Consider the following 22,914-nt stretch of genomic DNA (forward strand, 5'->3'; position numbering starts at 1 on the left):
AGGTTGCGCCTCCCTGCGAGCCGACCGGCCAGCCGCGCCGACCGGGCAAGATCCGGCGGAAGCCGTCGAGATGGAAAGCGACTTTCGCCGCGGCGTGCTTTTTCACAGCCCCTCAATCCCCCTATCGAGGGGGGGGGGGGGGCAGACGCAAGAGGAGGGGGTAAGTAACAACGCTGCTACAGCTTGGGCTAAGCTGCAGCGTTGGGCAACTGGGTCAGGCGAGGGCTCCTCGCCACGGCTTTTCTGGAGCCAACCAGCGGACACCGCGCTTCCAGGAATTGGGACCGCTGTCGCGGCTGTGCGCTGCTGGCGCGTACGGCCAAAAATATTTTCACCGGCGCGAACCCCCCCTCACATCGGGCTTCCCCCCTCGTGGCGGCTGACCCGTGTGCGCATGCGCCGAGGGGGCCTAGGTGGGCGAGCGAGGGGGCCCAACCCCCTTCTCCGTGCGGAGGGGGCCCCTCGCCCGTGGCTGCCCTATCGGGATTAGAGCAGTGATCCCGATGTAGGTCAGCGCCGAGTGGCCGCGCGCGGAGGGGGGACTACTTAAGGCAAAGGCTCGGCCAGCGCACTCACGTCTTGGCTCGCCGACCGCGCACTACAGCAGCACGCGCGCGCCACACAAAAACAGTCAGTTTCGACAGCCGGCCACGCAGACGACGGTGAGTGGCCCCTTCCGCAGCAGCGACCGTCTCGGAATTCAGCGCCCCTCTGGATATACACGTCGGGACGACGACGCAGCGAAAGTGATTGCCAGCGGGAGGGGGTTGGGTGGGCGGGGGATCAGCCAGGGGTGCGAGCCTGTGGCTCGAACCTCGCGCGGGCCCCCACCACGGGTCCGCGCGGTGTCTCGGCCGCGGGGTTTTGGCGAGCAGGATATAGAGCTGATGGTGCCACGACGTTCTGTTGCTGAGCCGTGCTGGGTGCCGTGTCTCGTGCAGGAGGAGCTGAGAAGATGAGGAGCGCAGCCGCGTGTCTGGGCGTGCTGGCCTGCCTGCTGGGCGCGGCCACAGCCGGCTACCACCAGCCCTGGAAGCCGGACGAGATCGTGAAGCTGGTCCACAAGGTGGTCCCGTACCCGCACCCTGTACCGGTGCCCAAACCCTTTCCGGTGCCTAAGGTGATCCACGTGCCACATGTGGTTCACGTGCCGCACCCGGTGCCCGTACCGGTCAAGGTGCCCGTCATCAAGAGGATCCCCAAGCTGGTCCCCGTGGCCAAGACCATCCCAATCCCGAAGCCCGTGCCCGTGCCGCACTACGTGAGCGTAGGCGTGCCAGTGCCGGTCATCAAGCACGTGCCGGTGCCCATCTACAAGCACGTGCCGGTACCGCGCGTCGTGCCGGTACCGGTGCCCGTCAAGGTGCCTAAGCTGGTGCCTGTCCCCGTGCACAAGGTCATCCACATTCCCAGGCCTGTCGCTGTGCCTGTCAAGGTGCCCGTCTTCAAGGAGATCATCGTCAAAAAGCCCGTCGAAGTGCCCGTCCCGTGAGTAACCACTGTACCTTTGAACCGCTGCGAGTATTTATGGGAGATTCTGGTGATCTTATCAACGATCGATCCGTTGTTTCGAGTACGGAAGTGACTACCCGGAAATTTGGCACCAAATGAATAGGCAATCCTATGGTCTTGAGCACTTCCTTTATCACTCGTATCTAATGCGCGCATGTGAAAAGATTACCGTTATCGCTTTCTGATCGAGCACTTGTTCCGTTTTATTAACTTGAGGTGGACTGTTTATTAACATGCCAATTGAGATTGAACTCTAACTTGGATAGAAGTCTAATGTTGAAGTGCCGGGGATACTTGTAGCCTGTAGCATTCTGTTTCCTTATTTGTCTAAAGGTTTCGAGCGTGATTCTACCTTGCGTGGGCGTTGCGTTGCTATAGAACGGACCAAGTTGTCACACACTCCCCGAGATAAACACGGATTGCAGCGGCTGTGTTAGCAGCTGAGGCATGAAGTAATACATCTGAATCGGCTACTGATAACATCTGCCCTGGCTTGTGTTCATTGAGCTTATTTTGGCCCCGATTTTGATCACTCGCGCTCTCATGCACGCTCTGAGCCCTTCATGCAAACTCGCGCCTTTTTGTATCCTCATCGCGTGTAGATAGGTATGTAGGTGACATGCAAGCTGCAACGTATCGAGAACTACGGCTACCAGTTACCGATTCACGGTTCCCATAGTTTTGCTGCCGGGAATTTTCCTGTTGCTCAATTTGGCTTTATTCAATTATTTTCTTAGAAACTCGAACACTGAAGCGACATAAGATATTATAAAGCCTGTTGTGCGTCATCTATCACGACGCTATGTTTATTTGTTTGTTCTTATGCTATTATTCGGTACCATTCACAATGCATTTGTGCAGCAAACAGTGAGAATTTGAGCCAGTTCTAGAACATTTGCGCACCTACAGACTAATATAACCAGGCGATTATCATCTAGCTTTGTCAAGAAGTATAAGAAAATTCGTAGCCGTCCATATGTATAGTCGCGGATAACTTTCTGTGCCAACGAAGAGAAAGCTACTAAGCCAAAGCACGCGGAAATAGGAGCGCTCTTGAAGAAAAGTCCCAAATTGTGATCCACTTTATCTGAAGCTGCCGAAGTGAAAGCATTGTCGTCTTATTTAGAACAGCAAAAATAAGACAAAGTGCGCCACTGAGTGTTCGATCTGACTTATTTTTCTGCTTCTCGCCCACGTTTGCACCATTCTAAATCGTCGCACGTGGAAGCTGCGCTTGATTTGTTAGCTCTTCCAAGAAACCGAAAACGCTGTGAAGCTCTGCTGGACTACTTGAGGCAGTAACACTGGTGCAGAAGCTCCGCCCCTCTAGCTCTCCCTTCATTGCCACAAAAAGTTGGTCCGCGAGTATAGAAACACTTCACCAATAAATTAAATGCCTTCAAAGTGCCTTTAAATACTTTTAAATTCCTTTCATTTTTTTTTTACCTCGTAGCGTTTGTTGGCACCTTTGTGGATAAGAAACTTGCATTGAGAGACAGCGTAGATTGAATCTACGCACTGAACAAACATCTCCTGAGTGTTAGAACCGCTTAGGCTTATGTGCCTTCTTTTATATTAAATTAAATAATATTTGTTCACTCGCAGACTAGGCCCGTATTTAAAAAAAGAAAAAAAAGAAGCTGTTGCGTTGGATTTGTACTTAACGAAATATTTCACGCAATCCTGATTCAAGACATATTATTAGCGATGCCAGTCAGCCAATGCGAAAGAACGCTTACGGACAGAAATCTTTGTGAATTCTGCCCCTGATGAACCTGTACTCAGTCCTATGTTCAGGAGAGGAACAAAAAACTGATGTTTATGTTGCTTGTTGCCAACAGTGTTGCTGAAGACTCTGCGGCGAATAGCCGTCCGCAGAGCGATTGATATTTTCCTCGTACAAATGTTGAAGTCCTATAGTTGAACAATTTTTTCGGTGTTAAGGATAGGGCACACGTTTTAGGGGTAATAGTAATATGACCGTTTTAATGTGTTATCAATATCAGGGTACTCGACGCAGTTTCCGCGGGCCAAGTACACATTTATGTATGTTTCTATCTATGTTTAGTTTGTGTCTAATAATTTTCCTGCCTACCTGGGTCACTGCGTAGTTCGTGCTCGAATGGGGAGCGCATCGGGCTGCTGTGCTCAGGAAACAGGGTTCGAAACCGACCATCGGAACAACTTGGATCTCAGAGTATGTGACAGTGTGTATGTGCTGCTCTTCAACGAGCCTCTTGCATGCCGACATAGGCCACAGTAGAGGCGGGACTGGGTATGTGCCGCTTTTCAATGAACGCCTTCCACGCCAGCGCTTTAGCGAGCGGCGCCATGAATGCGCTGGGGTATACCCTCTTCAATGAGCCTCTTGCAATCTTGGCTCACTGATTAAGTGCAGCTGGATGCGAGGCAAGCGAGCGTTCCCAGGCACGGCGCGCCGTGCTTCTCGTCTTGCAGAAACGCCACTAGATGGCGCACCGTGTCCACAATGAAGCGCGAGGGAGGAGCGTGGTTGCTGCATAACAACGCGTCCCTAAAAGTGCTCGCGCGCATCGGCACACATTTCGGAGGCCACATGCGGGCTTCGCGGCGGCGGTGCTAGATGGCGCCTAGTGTCTTTAGCGAAACGCGAGAGAAGAGTCCCGCTGCAGTAGACGCATAATACATAACGCGTTTGGACGGTGTCAATAGGCTGCGTCGCTATATTGATTCAAACATATTACCTACGACTGTCATCGTGAGATGGGTTCTGCCGAATTTTTTTTTGTTCATTTAAGTTCAGAACCTCTAAAGTAATTTCTGGCGCACCTACGCCTACAGGCGAACGCTTGACCAGACCGCACTCGCAATTTCACGGACTCTGTGTGTAATTTTGGTGCAGAAATTAACCGTTCTTTATGGTGTGCAGGCGCGTCTCGAGATGTTCTCACCTGTCGCTTCAACGTCGCGAGTATAGCGTTTAAGCGTTCGATAAAGAAAGGCGAGGGTCACAGTTAGACGAGACATGTGGTCACGTCGAAAAGCACGAGAGGTCCTTGACGCGCTGTTCACCCCAATTGCAAATACGGCTCGTGACCACTGGCGCGTGACTTAGCCGTCCGATTCGTTTCTTCCCCCTGAACGACAGCAACACGTGCGCCGCGATACGCGAAGTGCGGCTTTTTCCATTCCTCTTTTTTTTTCTTGTTTATTTGGGTCTACACGCCGATTCTCTCTCCTCCCGACTGGGCAGCATCTCTGAGGCAACAGAAAGAGAGATCGCTGCCCGAGCGGCACTTCTGGCCTCTCTGGCGGGTCTCAATGATTGCCTGACCCCGTGACTCCCCTTCTGTGACGCGGCCGGCCGCGCTCGCATTTATGACGGCCTGCCGCTGCTCTCGAGAAAGCGACAACGGAGGACTCCTCCGCAAGGCAAGAAACAGAAAACGTGCAAAGCGCGATCAGGGCTCTTCTCCCGTCCCGCGGCTGGAATCTTCCTTCTTGGTGGCCTTTAATGACGGTCATTGAAAGCAGCAAACGACCGCCCTTCAGGAGAGCCACCGGCGAGGGTACAGCAGACAGCCGTCGTTCCACCGAGCTTGTGTCGGGTGCTACGGTCCTTTCTTTCTGTCATCCTCACTCCTTTCCTTTCGTTATCTCTCTCTCTTCTTTTTGTCCTTTGATTAGTAGTGTTGAGAACGCGAGGCCATTACCCATGATCACTTCAGTCTGGTGGCAATGACGAGGAAACCGCGAACGCTTTCACTGACTGTCGCTTCGGGGCTCTTTCCTTCGTTCTGTATTGGGACTTAGCTTTAGAGCCAGTGTGTTTGATTCCCGTAAACATGACCCCAGCCCAAGAGCTATCGCCATTCTCGGTCGGTAGGGAGGATAACGCCTGCACATAAGGGTATGTTAGCAAGCCCTCGTCCTGTTCCTTCTCAGAGGTAGGCAGACTATCGTGTTTAAACAAAGAGACCTCACTGTTACCTACGCTGTTGAACCGTGATGACCGGTGCACTTTTCTATGATTATGAGGAAATCGAGCGTTTGACGGAATAATATTTTGTCAGGTGAAGAGCAAAATTGCTGTAACCACTGACCAACTCAAAAGAAGAACTTCCTGGAAGCAGGCGTCATTGTTTCGCTTTCCCTATGACGCTCGAAACGCCAAGACGCATTTTTGTTTTAACTTGGTCAGTGACCCGACTTGTCATTTTTTTTTATTTTGGTGTATAGATGTCTCCTATGAAGTGACAGACTGCCAATAGGCGAAAGTGCGACGGTGCATTAAAATAGTGGAAAGACACCGAAAAGCGAAAGTCTTCGTTACAACTGCCGAAATAATGTATAATTTTACTCATGCATAGTGGCGCCGCAATTGTATTGGAGGGAAAACAGCGCTCAAGCAATAACCGTACCAGGGAGCTTGCTTGATGGCTCTCTGGTATCCTGCTCTAAACGATCGCATATGGCAATATTCACTGAGCACCACAGCCGCATCGATGGCTTCCGTATACGGGTCCCTGTCCTTGATGGAGATTATGGAAAGTTTGTGAACATGCGCTGTGGTTCGTGACGTGTGGTACGCGTCGCATTACTACTGTTTCGTATTGACCACAGGTACGTAGTTTACGTTTAATGCAATTCTAAAGCATAAATGTGGAGAAAACGCTTATGTTTGCACGTTTGCGTACGCTTGTAAAATGTATCACTAGGAGAGCAACGAAAAAACAACAACAGAAGGGCACAGTGACGACATACGTTATGCCTACAAAGCTGTCTAGTGAAATGACTTCCACTTTCCCTCACATACGCGGCATTCTACCGTCTAGGTCATGTTTTGCTCCGGCTTGCGGGCACTCCCGCAAACCGCGTATGAGGGGTAAAAAATATAAACTAAAGCAGGAAGCGAGCAACAGATAGGGTCGTTGTGCTGCTGCTCGACTTAGCAGTGAAAACGGAAGAACCCGTTCCTAGAGGCGGCCGTGCCCCGTATGAGCTTGGCCGCTCCCCCCTTCCATCCTACTCAGCAGCCACCGCTACGGCGATGCAAACACCGGCCTTTTCAGTGGCGCTTTGCTTCCGCGTCCTGTATATATATACGCGTCACGTCGGAGAGCGACAACACGAAGGGGAAAAAAAAAAGCAAGCAGGCCTAGAAAGTCATGCAGACGCGCTTGGAATGATCACTGCGAATAGATCGACTAAGAACCAGTTTATCTGTTTTTCCTACAACGGGAGAAAAGAAAAGGAGACAGCACGTCTGCGATCTCTTCTGAAAAGCAGGTCTGAAAGGGCTGCAGCACGTGTTCGATCCTGTCACCTCCTACGTCACTCACATGTCTTCGTCACATACAGCAAATGGGCGCCTGGATGAAATGAGTTTGCGGATTCTACACTGCGCTCAGTCGGGGATGGAAGAAATTCACGCCAGCGATTGTGACCTGTCATGCAGTTCGGTTCTGTAACGTCTCTCCTTTCGCTTCACATGTCCTCCTGCCTAGTCGATGTTATTCTTTCTTTTTGTCGAGGAAGTCACATTGCACTGCCGAACTTGAAGCACCGCTTCTTCGAACACCGCCCTTTCCGCGAGGACCTGGCATGCGCACCCTTCAGCGTCGCCTTTCTATGGGTCAATGACTGCAGAAGCTCGTTGACTCGAGCGCCACCTCTGGAGTGGCACCACGTGGCAGCAATAATGCATGACGTGCCCGATTCCTTTTGACTCAGGACACACACACACTCTCTCTCTCTCACTTCTTTTTTTTTTTTCCTTAGAATGCTTTTCTCCTCTAAGCTGAGAGTTAAAAGAAGCCAGTATACCACCTCAGGAGGTAAAGAGTCGAAAGGCGAAACACGGACAGATATATGAAACGCGACGCGAAATGAATTTTTATGCATCCTCCCAGGTCTTCCCTTTCAGGTCAGTGCTTCGTAGTGTTTCTGCTTGCTGTTTCGCGCACGTTCTCGGTCGATGTACCGGTACGAACGGTTTCACTCTTTGGCTCTTTCTTTCTTGTTTCTTTTTCTCTCACATTGCACCGTATTTGAGGCATGAACGCACGCCTAAAAATAGATAGAACGACGGTTGTCAAAGATAGAAAGACTGAGCCGTCACGTACGCCGTGCTGCCTGTTGATCTAAAGCCGTGACGATAAGAACTGTTCAAGTTGGTGTAATTCGGGTCATTCGACAATCTTTTCGGAATCTTTAGTTGCTCAGCAGGCGAACACCATATTCTAGGCTTTGGTACTATTGTAGTCACAGCCAGAACCTTTACTGAATACTTACTATATCCAATACTTGTTTTTAAAGCTACCAGACTTTTACAGCGCTCAATGGGGGCACTAAGTAAGCCTCTTCACCTTCCCTTCTAGCTTTGCTTTCCGTAATTTCTGCACCGTGTCGTAAGACAAATATAACTACGTGTCTGACTTCTCTTAAGTCATTTGAAGACTTTTGTAAGATCCCGCCAGAGTTTCGAGAATGCATGACCACAGTGTTGGCTAAACGAACGTTTCTTTTCAGTCGGCACTAGGAAAGCTCATTCACATCCCCACACTCCACGCGGTGGAGAATCTCTGACTGCAACACAGCCCTTGTCAAAGACGTCGAGTATTGCCTTAAAAGCTCAGAAACTTTCTGTAATTTTTCATTTATTTGGCGTATACAGCGGTCTAGATGCGTGGTGAGGTACACCTCACCATGCAAGTCAGGTAGGAAACATGAAATCTTGGTAATACTGTTAAATCTTCTTAGTTCAAAATCGGAACATCTCTTTCACAGGACTACATAGGCGAATTTCGCGGCGATTTATATTTGCCGTATTTAGGTTCACTCACACTGAAACATCTTCTTGCGCGGCACAATGGAAGTGATTGATACCGTTCGCTTTTTCTTCCTTTTCTTATTAGCTTGAGTCTAAGCAGTAAAGGAAAAATGTCTTAGCGACGCCGCCTGTTCACACATCACACCTCGGACGCCGTTCGCTGTTGTAACACTCGATATTAGGTGGGGCGTCACCACTGCCTGTATCTCTGCCGCCGTCGTGCAGACAAGTGGCTCTTCGGGTCGCCATTCCCGCCACGCGAACCCCAGCCTGTCATCGTCGCAACGTTTCGGCAGCGAAAGAAGCCGCCTCTCGAGAGACTTGCACGCTGTCCCCACTACACGGTTCTCTCGATCCGCTTTTCAAACAAGCGGCAAGCCTCGTCCGCCCCGTCATTCAGTGAGTGCCTCTCGTCGTCTTGTTCGGCGCTCTCGTGCGTCCCCGTTTGGGAAAGTTCGCTGCCGTGAGGTCCGCCTCTGCCCCCGACGTCTCTTCCAGAAGAGCGACGCGCTGCTCTACCTCTCTCCATCGGCGTCCTCTCACAAACTTCTCTCTTTCCCGCCACCCTAAACACAGCCAGGCTCTCCACAGTAAGAAGACTCCAGTTAGTGTCAGAGAAGGCAATAAGAGCCCGTTGTAGGTCAGCCGGAGCAACGGGCGGCTTCAAAGAGGGAGGCGAAGTCGTGTCTTTTCCATTTCGACCCGCGCGAACTTGAGCGTTCTGAGCCGTACGCTTCCAGGACCCTGCTCAAAAGCGAAACACAAGCGCGCGCTTGCCGGCTCTCGAGGCACGCGGATGTGCGCGAGGTAACGCCGGCAGCAGCGGCGCGAAGCGTGTATAACGGCTATGGAATCCAGAAGCAGAAAGCGACGCCGCCGCCCGGGGCGCCTAGAGTGGACCTCCCGGTCACTCGCTGCAGCGACCAGAAAGGGTCAGTCAGCCCTTGACCGACAAACGCGACTTCTCTCGCGGCTGATCCCTCCGCTTTCGAAGTCGTTCAACAGCAGAAGACGACGTCGCTGCAAGTGGGTGTGTGGCAGGCGGGCGAGCGAGAGAGCGAGTAAGTAGGAAAGAGAGTGGAAGGAGCAGCGGGGGATACGCGGCGAACATTCGTATTAGCCAAGTCGGGTGGGTGGACACGACAGAGAGTCGGCATCGCGTAGCTCTCCGAACGAAAAGAGAAGGGGCGGCCGTTCCGCCATCTTGGCGTGTGTCGATCCGTGTCTCGCAGCAGTGGAGCGTGCATGGCCTGCGTGGTGGCGGGAGAATCGGCGACCTCGTTTCGCAGAGAGCAAAGCGGCCTGCCGGCTGGCCCCCGGCGGGCCCTCCGTGGCCGGAGGAGAAGAGACAGGCTGTCCCCTTCGAACAGAGTCTGTCGCTCACCGCGTGGCCCTCTCCATCTCTGGCGATATACCTCGCCAGAGTCTGGCGGCCGACGACGACGCTGTCTGTCCGTCAACGGCGAACTCTCGCAAAGAGCGATCGGCCTCGTCCTTGAACTTGACTGCGTCGAGCTGAAGTCGCTGCGCTGGCTGGTTCTCCAGGCCCGCTCGTTCGTTGTCGAGAGAGTGAGGCCCGCACGTAATGTGCCTTGGCGGCGAAGTGACCTCGAAAGACAAAAAAATGAAAAAGAACGCGCGCTGCGCCAGACAATCTGCACGCGTTCAACAGGGTTATGGAACACAAGCGTCGCACTGCGGGGAGGCGTTGTTTTCTGTCACAGAGCCACACTCTTAGGCTGAAGACGACGACGACAGCAAGTGCGAGTTTTGTACGCTACTGAGCGCCGCGTTGTCTTCAGGGCGGCCTACATTTCGTTTTGAGGAGATCGAAAGATTCGGCTCGAGCGATTTCACTGCGACGCCTGAGAAGCATCAAAGAAAAAAAATTTTCGCGAGAGTGGACGCGTCACAGGTTGACAGACGCTGGCTGCGCGCCGTCTGTATATGGTGCACGACATGTTTTGCTTCAACCAGTTAGACCGCTTTATTCGGCGTTTTGCATGAGACGGGTGGAACAGCGCTTTGAGCAGCAGACCGAAGAAACGAGGAAAGGAATAGTTGGGGTCAGAGGAGGAAAAAGTGAAAGACCTATAGAACTCAAGCCACCGCCTCGAGGTTGTTAAAAGAAAATGCGACCACGGAATTATTAACCACCACGGTTTTCCCTGAATCGGCAGTCGCGCTTGAGTGCCGCCTGATTAGAACCTTAAAGGCTAATCGTTTCATGCGTCAGGTGGACAAGTCCTCCATATCTTATCAACAAAGTGAATTCGTCTGTATTATAAACATCCAAGGTCTGGCGGCGAAACGAACACCGTTAACTACTTCCACGTATTGCACAGGTGCACTGATATCACCGAAAGAAAAATACGCTTCTAATCAGTACATGCGTTTTTTCACAGTGTTTGCTTGTGGGGCGAAATCCTGGAAGTGGAGGAAAATGTGTACTTTCTTTTGTTTCAACGTCTAAAGAAGAAAAAAAAAAACTTCAGAAAACGGGGATGGGCTAGGGGAAGTAAAATAAAGGATCGAGCAAGGCGGCATAAGTTATTAGACCAAGGCTGCGTTGATTACTGACGGTTTGCGTCATGAACTTGTGTTTTCCGTATTAAACGACCAGGATCTCCACTCATGGCAGGCTTGCTTAGACAGCTCTGGAAGAACATCTATGCGTTTTGTGCCATGATTTATTCAGCAGATGATAATAATGATGACCGCAATATGAGCTTGTCTCATAATGTTAAATTGCAAAGGAAAATGGCATCATCGTTTTTTGCAATTGTATATTCTCGCACAACGTTGAGCGCGAATTTTTCAGGACAGCGGGATCACAGGCAGTTTTCTTCCAAAACAGAGAAGCAGTGATCATCTAGACAGGACTCGAACTTTTCAACATATCATCGTCAATAACACCACAGCGCACCGCGAGATCAGGACGCCCCTTTATGTGTTTATTTCCCTGCTGCCCTGCCACTTCCGCATTCTCTAATGCGGTTTTGATTTGTTTGCTCAGCTCTCGCGTTCTTATGGACAGGTCTGCGAGTTGGACAGACTGAGTTCCTCGTACACATGATACTTTCTAAATATCTGAAAATGTAGTTATTGGAAGATTAATTTGGCATTTGGCAGCCGCGAGATTAAACCTCTTCCATTTATCTTATAGCTTTACGTGTCACGACTGGCAGCTAACCTGAGATCCTGGCTGAAGCTGCAATAATGCGAAGTATTCAACGTATCTCACTGCACAAATGAACAGCTTCTGCAATTAGGACTTCCATAGCTTGCCGACAGCGAAGAGCCGGGATGGCAACCCACGTTTAAGGTGGCATTGGCATACTCAAAGCTAATTTAACTTTATTGTTTGAGGTCCACTCATTCACGTGCGCGGGCGATTTTCGACGAAGAGAGGCAGAGACAATGGCTGTATGCGTTCGATCAGGTGGGCTATCACAGCCTAACAACACTGCTTTTAATGTTCATGTCATTCCTGCTTTCTGTCCACTTCGATTCCGCATCCGCTCCTGCGTTAAAAATTGCTGTATACGACTCGCCGACAAAAGTTCTTGTTGTTGCTGTTTTTTTTTTTTTTTGCCTAATTCAAACTGCACTGCCTGGAATGTTTGAGCTTGAAATCCTCCGGTTAGCCTTCCCGGACACTTACTCGTTCTAGCAAATGCGTTGTTCTGCGACTATATTTGCGCTGCAGCTAAAGTATTTTGCACCTCCAATGCTATTACTCAGAGCGCTCTAAAACTACAGCTTTTAACTTTAGGAATACAGCTGCAACAAATCCAAGCATCCACTGTTGCATGTTCAATACTGGCCGCAGCTGCTTGAGCTCTCTTAGGTCGCGAGCTCTGGGCCGCTTAGAATAAGTATGCTCACGCCATGGGTATAAACGTTCCCTTTTCCGTGTACGATGAACAGTTTGTTCGTACGGCCGTTTAAAGCGCTTGCTCACCCACCGTTTCGCGTCTGCACTTATGTGGGGCTGATGTACAGGTTTCAGTAGAAATCAACAGAGCGTGAACAGACGGTCTTTTTTTTTTCGCTTTTGTCGCTGTGATTCCTTCTTTGCTGCGTTACCGACTTAACGTGGATGCAGAACGCATATCATTGGAGATTTCGTAGAGTACAGCTTCTGGCGAGAAGAGCGTCGCATCGCCATCACGTGGCCGGGTGCTTTGGAGCGAAGACGTCACGAAGGAAGCTTCCACGTTCCAGACTCGGCGGAGTAGAGCAACAAAGGGGACAGAAAATCACGTCCGCAGCATACACGTACACAAGCAGCACCGTCACCCTTTCTCTCACACACACACCCTCTTCCACACTTCTTCCTTTTGTGTGCGCGTCTAGTACGCGCGTTGTTCGCGCTTCGGACACGACGAAGGCGCCTAAAGAATGACTGCGCCGGCTTGTAGTACTCAAACCGACGCTTCATAGGGGCGCCAGCAGTGGGGGCTGTTTCTCGCCTTGCCGCCAGACGGCCCACCCTCGCCGACCACGCGCCGCTGGCCAAGCCGAGCCGTTCCAGAACGCGAGTAAGCTATCGCCGTCGTTCCATGCGCGGAGAAGCCACTTTTCTTTCTTGCTATTTCTTCATCCCTTCTTGGTCCGCAAGTGGATCGCGAAATCCAAAAATGCGCCGAATAGGACAAGAACAAAAGACGAAGGGAGGAAAAATGAAAGGACTGTTGCGAGGAATGGCCTTAGAAGGAAGAGTGCCGGTTATGACTGTGCGAGTGCCGCATTAAAGAAAGAAAAGCGACAGAAAGAGGGAAATGGAAGGGACGAACGTAAGAAGGTAAGAACGGTCTATAAAGCCTCCTTTCACTCACTCTAGGTTCGTTAGCTTGCACGACCTTGTTTTTCCCGTCGTCCCTCTTTCCTTCCTTTTTTGTTTCTCTTTTCCCGCTTCCGAAGTGTTCTCGTACCCCCACCACTGCCCCCATAGCGCTCCCCTCGCTCTTGCCGTCTGCCCCGCCAATAGTGCCAGACGAAAGCTCAAGGCGTAGTATCGCCTTTTTCTTTTTTGCTTTCGGCAAGTTGCAAGCACTTTTGCGCGGATTCAATGGTCGACATAATGGTTGACTGCGCGTCTTCGAGACGGCTTGTTTCCTCGTAAAATAAGAGAAACTGAAGGTGCTCCTCAGAGCAGGTCGGGTCCCCTACTTGTCGTTTCTTTCTTTTCTTTTTCTCCCAACATTCATACTCCGGCGCAGTCAAAAAAGGAAAAGTCGTAAGCGATTCACGAAAGAAAGGGAGGAAAATATGTCTCGAAGACGTTAATAGCAGCGAGTCTGCTCGTCTTCTCGAGCACGCATTTCTATTCTTGCTCTGTGTCTTACGGTGTCCGCTCAAAGGAGGGCGGCGATTCTGAATCGCTCGATGCCCGAAGGTGTGCGCAGGAAAGAAAAAGAGAAGCGCGAAAAGTGAGTCGCGAAGAGAAAGAAACGGCGCGGACCCCCCAAAGTTGGCGTCCCCGTTTCTGTTACTCTTTCTCCTATGACGAGGGACCGTCGCGTTCCTTTCTCGAACGGGCGGCTTTCCGCGCATTGCGCTCACACACTTTTCGATCATCTACTCGCCTCGCGGGGTTCTTTGCGTAATATAGTTGCGCCCCGCATCGGACGGAAAGGGAAAAGAAAGAAAGCAGTACCTTCGCCGTGTTCTTATATACGGCATATGCCGAAGCACCACGTTGCTTCTAACCATCGTTCGTATACGCTTTTTTTTTTTTTTTGTCATCCTAATCATCGCTCACGAGAGGCGCGCTTTTTCTCCACCCTGCGCCAGTGTGCATCTCGGCTTTGTCGAACGATTTTGCCGCTACGAGGATTATTTCGGGACCTGTGCCTCGGGGCATCGTCGGTGCCAGTGGGACGTTGCTTGAAAAGACGCCGCAAAATTGATCCGCGACCGTCGCGTTTTATTCTGTAAGCGCGTACCCGAGGGTGATCTGTTTTCCGCGGCGCATCAGCTTGTGGCCACACTTATGTTATCTATAGCGCGCAGATTGCCTCGTTTTGTCTTTGCCGCGCTTTTAGCGTTTAACGGCGCACGCGAAAGATCTTGCCGTCCTATATCGTCCACCCTGTACGCTACAGAAACCATGTTCGCGCTGTAACCGGGCTCCCCATCCAATTTACAGAGAGAATGCGCCGACGAGGTATAGAGTGACGAATGACGCGTTTCTTTGCGCAGCCAAGTAATCTCGGGGCTTTACCACCAGTTCGCAATTACACCGGCAGTTCAGAACGAGACGGTATGAAGCACTCCAGAATTAAGTTCAGCTTCAGGCGGTCTGCGGGATCGGGTCATAGGCTCGCATCGGGTGTCGAGTAACGACAGCTCTTGAAGATCGCGCATCTCTTCAAGCTTATATTGCGCAGACGTCCACACTTCCGTCCAGAACGTGTGAGCGCTATGTGACACCAGCTGACACCAGCTGTGAGGTTGAAGGTACAGGGCTCAGCAGCTGTGTGGCCCACGTGTTTTTGTCATTTTCGATGCACACAAATCTTGGCTCTTAAACCGGTCAGCAACGCCCAAAAGTCAATTTCTTTGCATCGCGCCACTTCATTGATGTAGAAAAAAGTGTGGACGAAGTCTGTAGGTTATGCGGTCCTGTTTAGGATGCAGGGGGAATAAAATTGCGCGTGCTTTATTCCGGCAGTGGTACTGTTTTAACCCACCCTGCCATCTACACCTGAGAATTTTACCCACTCGATAAGTGCCTTCACACTGCAAGCTACAAATAGGCTAGTCCATTTTGTAGAAGGTTGTTGTTGGATTCGCAATGTTTATTTAAATCAGTGGCACATTCTAGCGAGCTCTTGCGGTTTCATCATTGCATACTAAGTGAAAGAAGAAACCTAAACGGAAATGAATTTCATCTTTGCTCAGCGCCAACAGTGACCGCTGACAACCTCCGACGTAGAAGTCAAGTTTCCGCATTAGTAGCTTTGAGCACGGACACGCTGAATGCGACAGATTCGCTTAGCCTGCGGAAGGATACGTGTGGAGCGGTGTTCTTGGCGTTACTTCAGCTCGCATACCTTTTGTCCTTCCACTCAATGTACTCCCATCTACTTTGCATCGGTAGAATTTCCAATTTAATAGCTCCCACTCGGTTGTCATGTGCAAGTTGTACTTTATTACCAATTTCTCATTATCTCTTCAAATCGATACTATTTCTATACACACCGTTTTCTCCCAGCGCCAAAAGAACATCGAAGGCATACATAAAAGATGAAGTAGGGGAAAACAAGTGAAGTATTTGCGGGCCTCGCAACTGCGCATCTATTCTGGTGCGATTAGCGGCCGCAAATACTCCCTAGAAAGCGTGCGCCTACCATAACGGGCATACAAACTACGCAGGCACGCATCTCCCTTGGCGCGTGACGACATCAATGCGCGCAAAAACAATGCGCAGTGACGTGCTAGAACTGGATGGAAGGTGGCGGTGAGGGGTGGCGAAGAGGGGGAGAGCTCCTCTTCGCCCTCGGCCCCCTTTGGCCGGCAGGCTCTTGTCCGCATTCCTAAAGACTCGCCGCTGCATCGTGGCCTGCCTTGTTTAGAACGCGGTTGTTTAGCTATCCTCGCATGAGCTGCCGCAACATGCTTTGGCAATGCGGCGATCTCTGAGGGCACCGTGCAAAATGTCCAACAACGTTACTTCCTTCAACCAACCACGCGATGGAGAAGCCGGGGAGTCGGTCGTACTTCCGGACTGGCCGCGGGAACCAACTCCGGAAGCATCCCGGAACTGAGGGGGCATTTGCATTCAGGAACTGCTGGTATGTGCGCCCGAAGGAAAAAGCGACCGTGGTGTCCAGAGAAATGGGGCGCGCATTCTGTTACGGGAATTTCTAGTAACGACCTCCTTTCCGATACTTATCGCGCTCGCGAAACCCGACGCCAGCTGTCCGGACGCTCCGTCAGTCGACATCGGTGCGCAAATATAGGTTCGCTATATGGAGACGTACACTGTATGCGCGAGAGAGGGCGGGACTCGCAAGTGGAAGCGAAGGATCCAGTACGTTAAATAGCTCGCGGAAAACATCGCCGACTTCCTCGAGTGCCTGTTCTAGCTGCCGTTTCCTCTTGGTCATTTCGATGACCAAGAGGACCGGCCAGTTCTGGTTTGTATCGAGGAAGACACTAACCCGTCGAGTTCACTTCCTGGCTGATTAACGGCATCGCGTTTGTTTAGATCCCTTGCACCTATTCCGTTCTCTCTTTTTTCTTCCCGCATGTTCTTTCCTTTTTCTCGCTGGCGCCGGAATTAACCTACCTTCACGCTAACGTCGCTCTTAATCGTGAACTGCTGTCTCTCTCAATCACTGACCTGTCTTTATAGTGCTCTTCGCATCAATACGGCTTAAACTTGCTTAGTTTGTTTTCACTGGAGCCTCTGAGAGCTCTGCGCTCTTGCAGAAAAGCCTCTCGCACCAACTTAGGAACTACGCCAGGCGCCAGTGTTTAAAAACATGACTGTGACTTAGGGTACAAGAAAAGGCGTGGCCCTCCTAGCTGACATTGGTTCTCTCAGTTCAGCGTGTGCAAAGACGGGGCAACGATGCCGACAACGCCTATGGATGTGTGCGGGAGGGGGGGGGGGGGGGGGGGGGGAGTTCGTACGAAGTTTCACAAGAACAGTGCCTCACGGATGTGCCATTAGCCGAAGGGCACGATTAGGTCGTTGGTTTTTTGTACTTTTTTTTTCCTTCGTGCAGCGAACCGTGTGGAATTTTCAACAGCACGTTGTGATGATCACGAGCGTCACGCCGGGGCTGGCAACATCCTTTAATGAAAAAGAAAAACCTTTACACATGGTTGGGCACACCACAACCATACGTCATGTTGCGCCACCACATTATTTCCATACACACAATCATTCTTGGTTGCGCAGTGCCTTAGCATATTGCTGGCTGCTTGCCTTAGCATTTCGACTGCAGCCTCTCGCTTTCATTTGCGGCTTGCGACAGTAGTGCTAATTGCTAGGCTTAATTAGGCGTTCGTGTGCATTCATCACACTTGCATTCTTCGGCTATAAGATACGAAACGCCGAGTAACGCTTTGTGTTTCGTAAAAGGCGTTTTCGCTCGAACAGCGGAATCGCGCCTGTGTACCTTATGATTTTCTTCTAGACTGGTGTGTGTTATGTGAGTTAAGGCGCTGCGACGGGAAATGCGCCGTTCTAATCATAGGGTCTGGTGGCGGTGACATTAAGCGACGTTCTTAAACAACCAATTTTGTGGCAGGTACAAAGTGGCACTTCAATCTGAAATACACTACGTTTTTATTACGGCCTGTAGCGGGTATTGCTCAGCGTGAATTTGAAGGCGAGCTCACGCCAGTGCGTGTAACACGCATTTTACCTAAAGTATTAGTATTATTTATACGTTATATTCATGTTTTCCTGTTTATGGAAAGATGACTTCTCCATTACCGATTATATTTATCTTATTTATGATCAGTTTCTTTTTTTCATATCTTCGTTCACACATTCTTTCTCTCTCTCTCTCACTTTTTTTTTGTACTGTCATGAAACCCGGTGCGTGGCCTATACCCCACCGTGGGCTCGCGCCATTGTTAAATGAATTGTCATCCTCAACACCCAAACGACCCCCAGTTAGTGTCGTGTCTATCCAGCTACCAAATTTCGTGCAATTATATTTTCTCTTTCAGCGCGTATCGTGGCCAAAATGCCGCCACACTCCCTTCCACGTACAAATTTGGATTCGCTCAGAAGGAAGAAACTTATTTCAAAAGAGGAAAAGAACGAAGCAAGGTTATGCACCTACACGAATGGCTCAACAACGTCGAAGGGGTTTCATAATTCCGTATTTGCAGTAAACAACAGCGCTTTATTAAAACACTTAAGAATGTCACATCTGAATGCCAACAAAGCTTTACGCCCAGTTTTGCCCCTTCAGAGCGTCGCAAGGTCGAGACATTACAGCAGCATAAGTTGTTGCCGCGGGTGCACCTTCTGCAACTTCCGAAAACAACTCAACCAACACGCAAGGATTAAAAAGCAGCAAGAAAGTGTTTGTTGCGATAATTCTGTCTCAGTTCTGTTGGTCGTCGTACGGTTCAGTCTGCGCCGGACGTCTTCCTCGTCACGGAAAATAATGAATGCTCTGGTAGACGGAGCGAGCGCGCACACACACACGCGCACACACACAACCACACGCACACACACACACATATATATATATATATATATATATAGTTTACGCGGTGCAGGGCTCTCTTTTGGCTCGCCGAGCACCAGGACAACCTCCTCAACTCTTTCGTTCCATTTTGCGCATCGCAGCGGCCGGCGTTTCGCGGAAATGCCCTACTGCATTGCAAGGCAGCCAGCTAGCTAGCTGTGCCGGCAACCACAGGCACCTCCGCCTTGGCTCCAGCCTCGTATTTCCTCCGCCACGCGGCGTGACGACGTGCGTTCCGCCATCACGAGCGCGTCACACGAGGGGAATGGTGGCGTTTTTTGGCCGGAAACACAGCGAAAGAACGCAACGAAGAAGACGAGCGAGGAAGAAAAAAAGCAAGCAAGTTATAAAATAAAGAATACTGACGGAGGATGGCGTGTACGCGACAACTGAGGACGGAGAAAGCTAATTTGTCACAGTGTTCTTTTTATATTTTCAGTTTTTCTCCCCAACTTTCTCGGCTTCCTTTCCTTCGCTGTGCGACTCTCAAACGACGCACGTCATGTGCTCCTTCCTTGCGGAAGCGTACGTAGCACGTCCGTGATCTTGTCGTGCAGAGAACCCCCTTTAATCGCTCGTTCTTCCTTTTTTCCTCCATAGGCACACCCGGCCACAAAATATTACGGACCATAAAATAAAAAAAAAGAACGTAACATCTCCGGAACCTCACAACGCAGCCTGGTATTTTGCATTTCGGGCCTCGACTAGAATTGTGCTAATAACATTGTCGCATAAATTTTTAATGGCTACTGCTACAGGCTGTTTGGAAATTGAGCGTTTTCTGAGAGCCCGTGCTCCGCAAACTCTTGTGGCCGGGTGCATACATTTGAGTGTGTATTGGTCACTTTGGCATGTGTTACCATTACGCTTGCCTCTACTGGCTTCTTTGGGCCGGTACACTGCCCGTCGGTCTTATTTGCACCTCGTTTCGTTCTTGGCGGATTCATCATAACGGCGACAAAAAAGATGCTCGTGGGTCCGAAGCCGGTGCGGGCGACATCCTGAAACAACCAATCGAGAGAGCTTGCAGAAGGCAGCGTTCCCGAATGCTGGCTGTAGAGGCTAACGGGGACGTAGTGTCTGTTGTGCTATACGCGCCATATTCACGTCTGCGCTGGAAGAAATGATGTTATGAGCGCGTTTCTTTAAGCGCGGCGAAAGCTGCGCAATAGGTACTTCGTGAAAGAAAGCGTTGTCATCTACCGGAGATATATTTTTTTTCTCCTTTCACGAGCCTTCCTCCACCTTGCGGGATTCGGCAGAACCGATTTGCCAACAAATACATCCATGTCGTAAAGGAGGCAAGCAAACCGGCACATGCTTCACTAAAGCCAAGTCGCATCAGTTACTATGCAAGGGATAACTGTTCTGATTGTCATTTCTTTATACCATTGAAAGCTAACATCTCGATGTATGAAAACTTTTCCTTTTATGATGAAAGGGCCTTAATGGCAATTCGACTAAAAGGGTGGTGGTGTATGCTCACACTATGGAATCATTTTCTTTTTCTTGCATTCTGCATTTGCCCTCGTTATGATTTCCATAATACTGTCTCCGTGCTGTATCCTTTATTACCAGCCTTTCTAACGAGAGGGTTTTCTTTTTCCCCCCTCTCTCTCATTTGTCCTTGCAGAGTCTACATTAAGAAGCACACGCACTACGGCGGCGGAGGCTACGGTGGTGGCGGCTTCGGAGGAGGCGGATTCGGCGGCGGCGGCTACGGCGGCGGAGGCTACGGCGGTGGCGGCTTCGGCGGCGGCGGCTACGGCGGCGGAGGCTACGGTGGCGGCGGCGGCGGCTATGGAGGCGGCGGCTACGGAGGCGGCCACGGCTGGCACTAAAGAGCTGCGACAGTCCAGAAAGTGCCACGACCGCCCTAGATGCGTTCGGATCAACCCCAGCAGGGAACTTAGGGACAAGAAAGAAAGCGAACACTGTGACAGACTCCCAACTTTCCACTCGCCATCGCTTTCTCTTTGCGCCATGCCGCAGTCATCGCGTGATGACGTCAAGAAGTGCTGGTCGCGGCGACGAGTGGAGAGTTGGGAAGCGTGAGGAGAGAAAGAGATTACTCAATAGTACTCCTTTCTCGGAAGGGAGCGCTCTCAAATTTGTTGAAGTTTTTCTTTCTTTTCCTTTCTTTTTTTTTGTGCAACCGTAGAAAGCAATCGCAACTACATACGTAGTTTCGCCATTAGTGTTCCTTTAATTATGAATGTACACTCATTTGCGTTATTTACAGCCCGAAACCATGGGGGGTATGATTGAGAAGTGCCATTGGCAGTTTGTTGCTTGATTTTCAAGCTATCCGCGTCGACGTCACTCGTAAGACTTTGTTTTCAAAGCTCTTGATCGAGAACGCACTCGCGGACGACAGACAGACCGTCATTCACGAGGTGTGAAAGGAAATGATAACGATTGAGAAGTCGAGGATGCGTTCTTGTAAAACGGAAGCACGAAGGAAAAAAGAAAAAGAAAAGGACTTATGAAACCGGGGCGCAACCCCAACAGTTTAGTTAAATATATTGCTTGTTGCTAGCACAGTCAAAGTTATGTTTGTTAATTCTTTTTTACGCATTCCAAGAATAAACTGAAAGTGTAAAGCTAGCTCTTGACTTCCAGTAGGAAGGAACTCGAGAATAGGGGGATGCGTCTTGTATACTAGTACGCGTCTTTAGGCCTCGGTTCTTCAGACGACCAGTCTTCTTTCGAGCCTCCTTCAGTGTCTGCCCTCCGCTGCGCCACTCCACTCTGCCCCCACCCCCTTCCCCACTTTCTTTTCTTGTCACAACGAGCACTCTGGGTCAGTCAGAAAGTGACTGCGGAGACCTGCTCTTGTCGTTAGCATTCATCTATTCTGTTGTTCCCTGTTCTTCGCCGGCACTTGCAGCGTTCATGCTTCTGTAAAAAGAACCTTTCGGCTGTATTTTCTTCCTTGCCTTTTCTTCTTTTTCACGTCGTTTACCTTTCGCGTTTTGTTCTTTAGTTCTTTGTCATAGGAGCACGTGCAATTTCAAATGGTTCACGCACCGTAGGGCTCGCCACGTTTGGTATCTCACGGGTGCCGTTGAACATTCCTAATGAAATGATGTACATGTATACCAAACATTTCTCTGCTTGCTGTCGCAGAAACCGGCCACGCTGTATGATACCGCGAAGAAAAATCGGTACGCAAAAGAAAAAAAAATTTGCATGCGCATGTGTTTTTGCGATATGTGTTAAGCCTTATTAGAGAATCGCAATACTCGATTAAGCCGAGACGAGTGTACTTGTGTGCATTGCTCCTGTCATTCCTCTGAGTTGTGTATATATGTAATTCATTTTTACTCCTGTTTTTTTTTTATTACCAATTATGTCAAATAAAGAAAACGTTGTTGTATTTAAAAAAAGAGTTGTCACGTGGCTTCTTTTATGGAAGCGGGGAAACGGCACGAATTTCTCCCTCCAAACGCCTGAACTTCTCTGCGAATAGATCCAGAGATGCTGATTCACTGGATTAGAGTTGGAAAATTCAATTATTACACCGAAAGGGCAGGCGCAACTGTTGTGCTCGCCCTTTTGATATATGATGACGCGTTCGCCTGTTAGTTTAGAGCAACAAACAAATGCGACAGACTGAGCAGATAAACTCTGTCTTTCTTGTTGCGCCTGCTTGCGGCACCCAAGATCACTGCAGCGTCCCATTGTTATCGAAAAAGATGCGCTTCTATACCAGCCAGCCTATCGCAGCAATTTTAACGAAAAGCCGAATACCATGTATAACTAATCAGCTCTGCAGAAATCCGCTTGGCAGAGGGACAGCAGCTAACTGATAAGAAAACCGATAGAGCGGTGCGATGCAGGTACACGTCCGAGTTTGGCAAGGTTGGGTATCGCCGCGAGCTCTGGCGACGTCCTCAGATGAATGAGCTAATGGCACGAAGACATAAAACTCGACCGTCGCAGGCCCCCAGTTTTATTTGCTCATTTCGATTTACTCTTGGGTTATCATCATTTGGGCGGTGCATTATAGGCGGCCGAAAAGGAACACGGCGTGAAACCGTCGGTGCCTTGTTTCGTTTGTTTGCCATTAAACACAGTGCATGACCTGAGCAAGTAGGTACATTCTAAATAATGGAAAGGGAGAATGCACCATGTCTGCACTGTTCGTATTCGACGGTGGAGAGACAATGTCCCAAAAAGGAGACGCGTCCCAGAAAGGCGTGGCAGGTGAGTGGCGCCGAGTGTGTAGGTAGATAGTTGGACGGTCACGGTATTGTAATATTGCGATATTGAGTAGATAACGATAGGCCGCGCTGGCGTGTTACCGTGCCCAGTCTTCTGTGCTTGAAACGAGGAAACGGCGTGAAGAGGGTGCACCCTTCT

At 50.2% G+C, this 22,914-nt stretch overlaps 1 protein-coding gene across 1 annotated transcript; it reads left to right on the forward strand.

Annotated features, from left to right (window-relative positions):
- The first annotated feature begins 542 nt into the window (after window positions 1-542).
- Window positions 543-21,938, forward strand: LOC126537867 (uncharacterized). The gene is made up of 3 exons (XM_050184964.2): window positions 543-662; window positions 942-1,488; window positions 20,183-21,938. Exons 2-3 carry the CDS (start codon window positions 956-958, stop codon window positions 20,388-20,390), a joined length of 741 nt encoding a protein of 246 aa, XP_050040921.1. The 5' UTR covers window positions 543-662; window positions 942-955; the 3' UTR covers window positions 20,391-21,938.
- The last annotated feature ends 976 nt before the right edge of the window (window positions 21,939-22,914 follow it).

Source organism: Dermacentor andersoni, chromosome 4 (assembly GCF_023375885.2).
Source record: "Dermacentor andersoni chromosome 4, qqDerAnde1_hic_scaffold, whole genome shotgun sequence".
Classification (NCBI taxonomy): Eukaryota; Metazoa; Arthropoda; class Arachnida; order Ixodida; family Ixodidae; genus Dermacentor; species Dermacentor andersoni.

Coding starts and splice junctions, on each gene's coding strand:
- LOC126537867 (XM_050184964.2), top strand. CDS start 956: ATGAGGAGCGCAGCCGCGTGTCTGGGCGTGCTGGCCTGCCTGCTGGGC. Junction 1,489..20,182: donor CCCGTCGAAGTGCCCGTCCC/GTGAGTAACCAC, acceptor TTGTCCTTGCAG/AGTCTACATTAAGAAGCACA.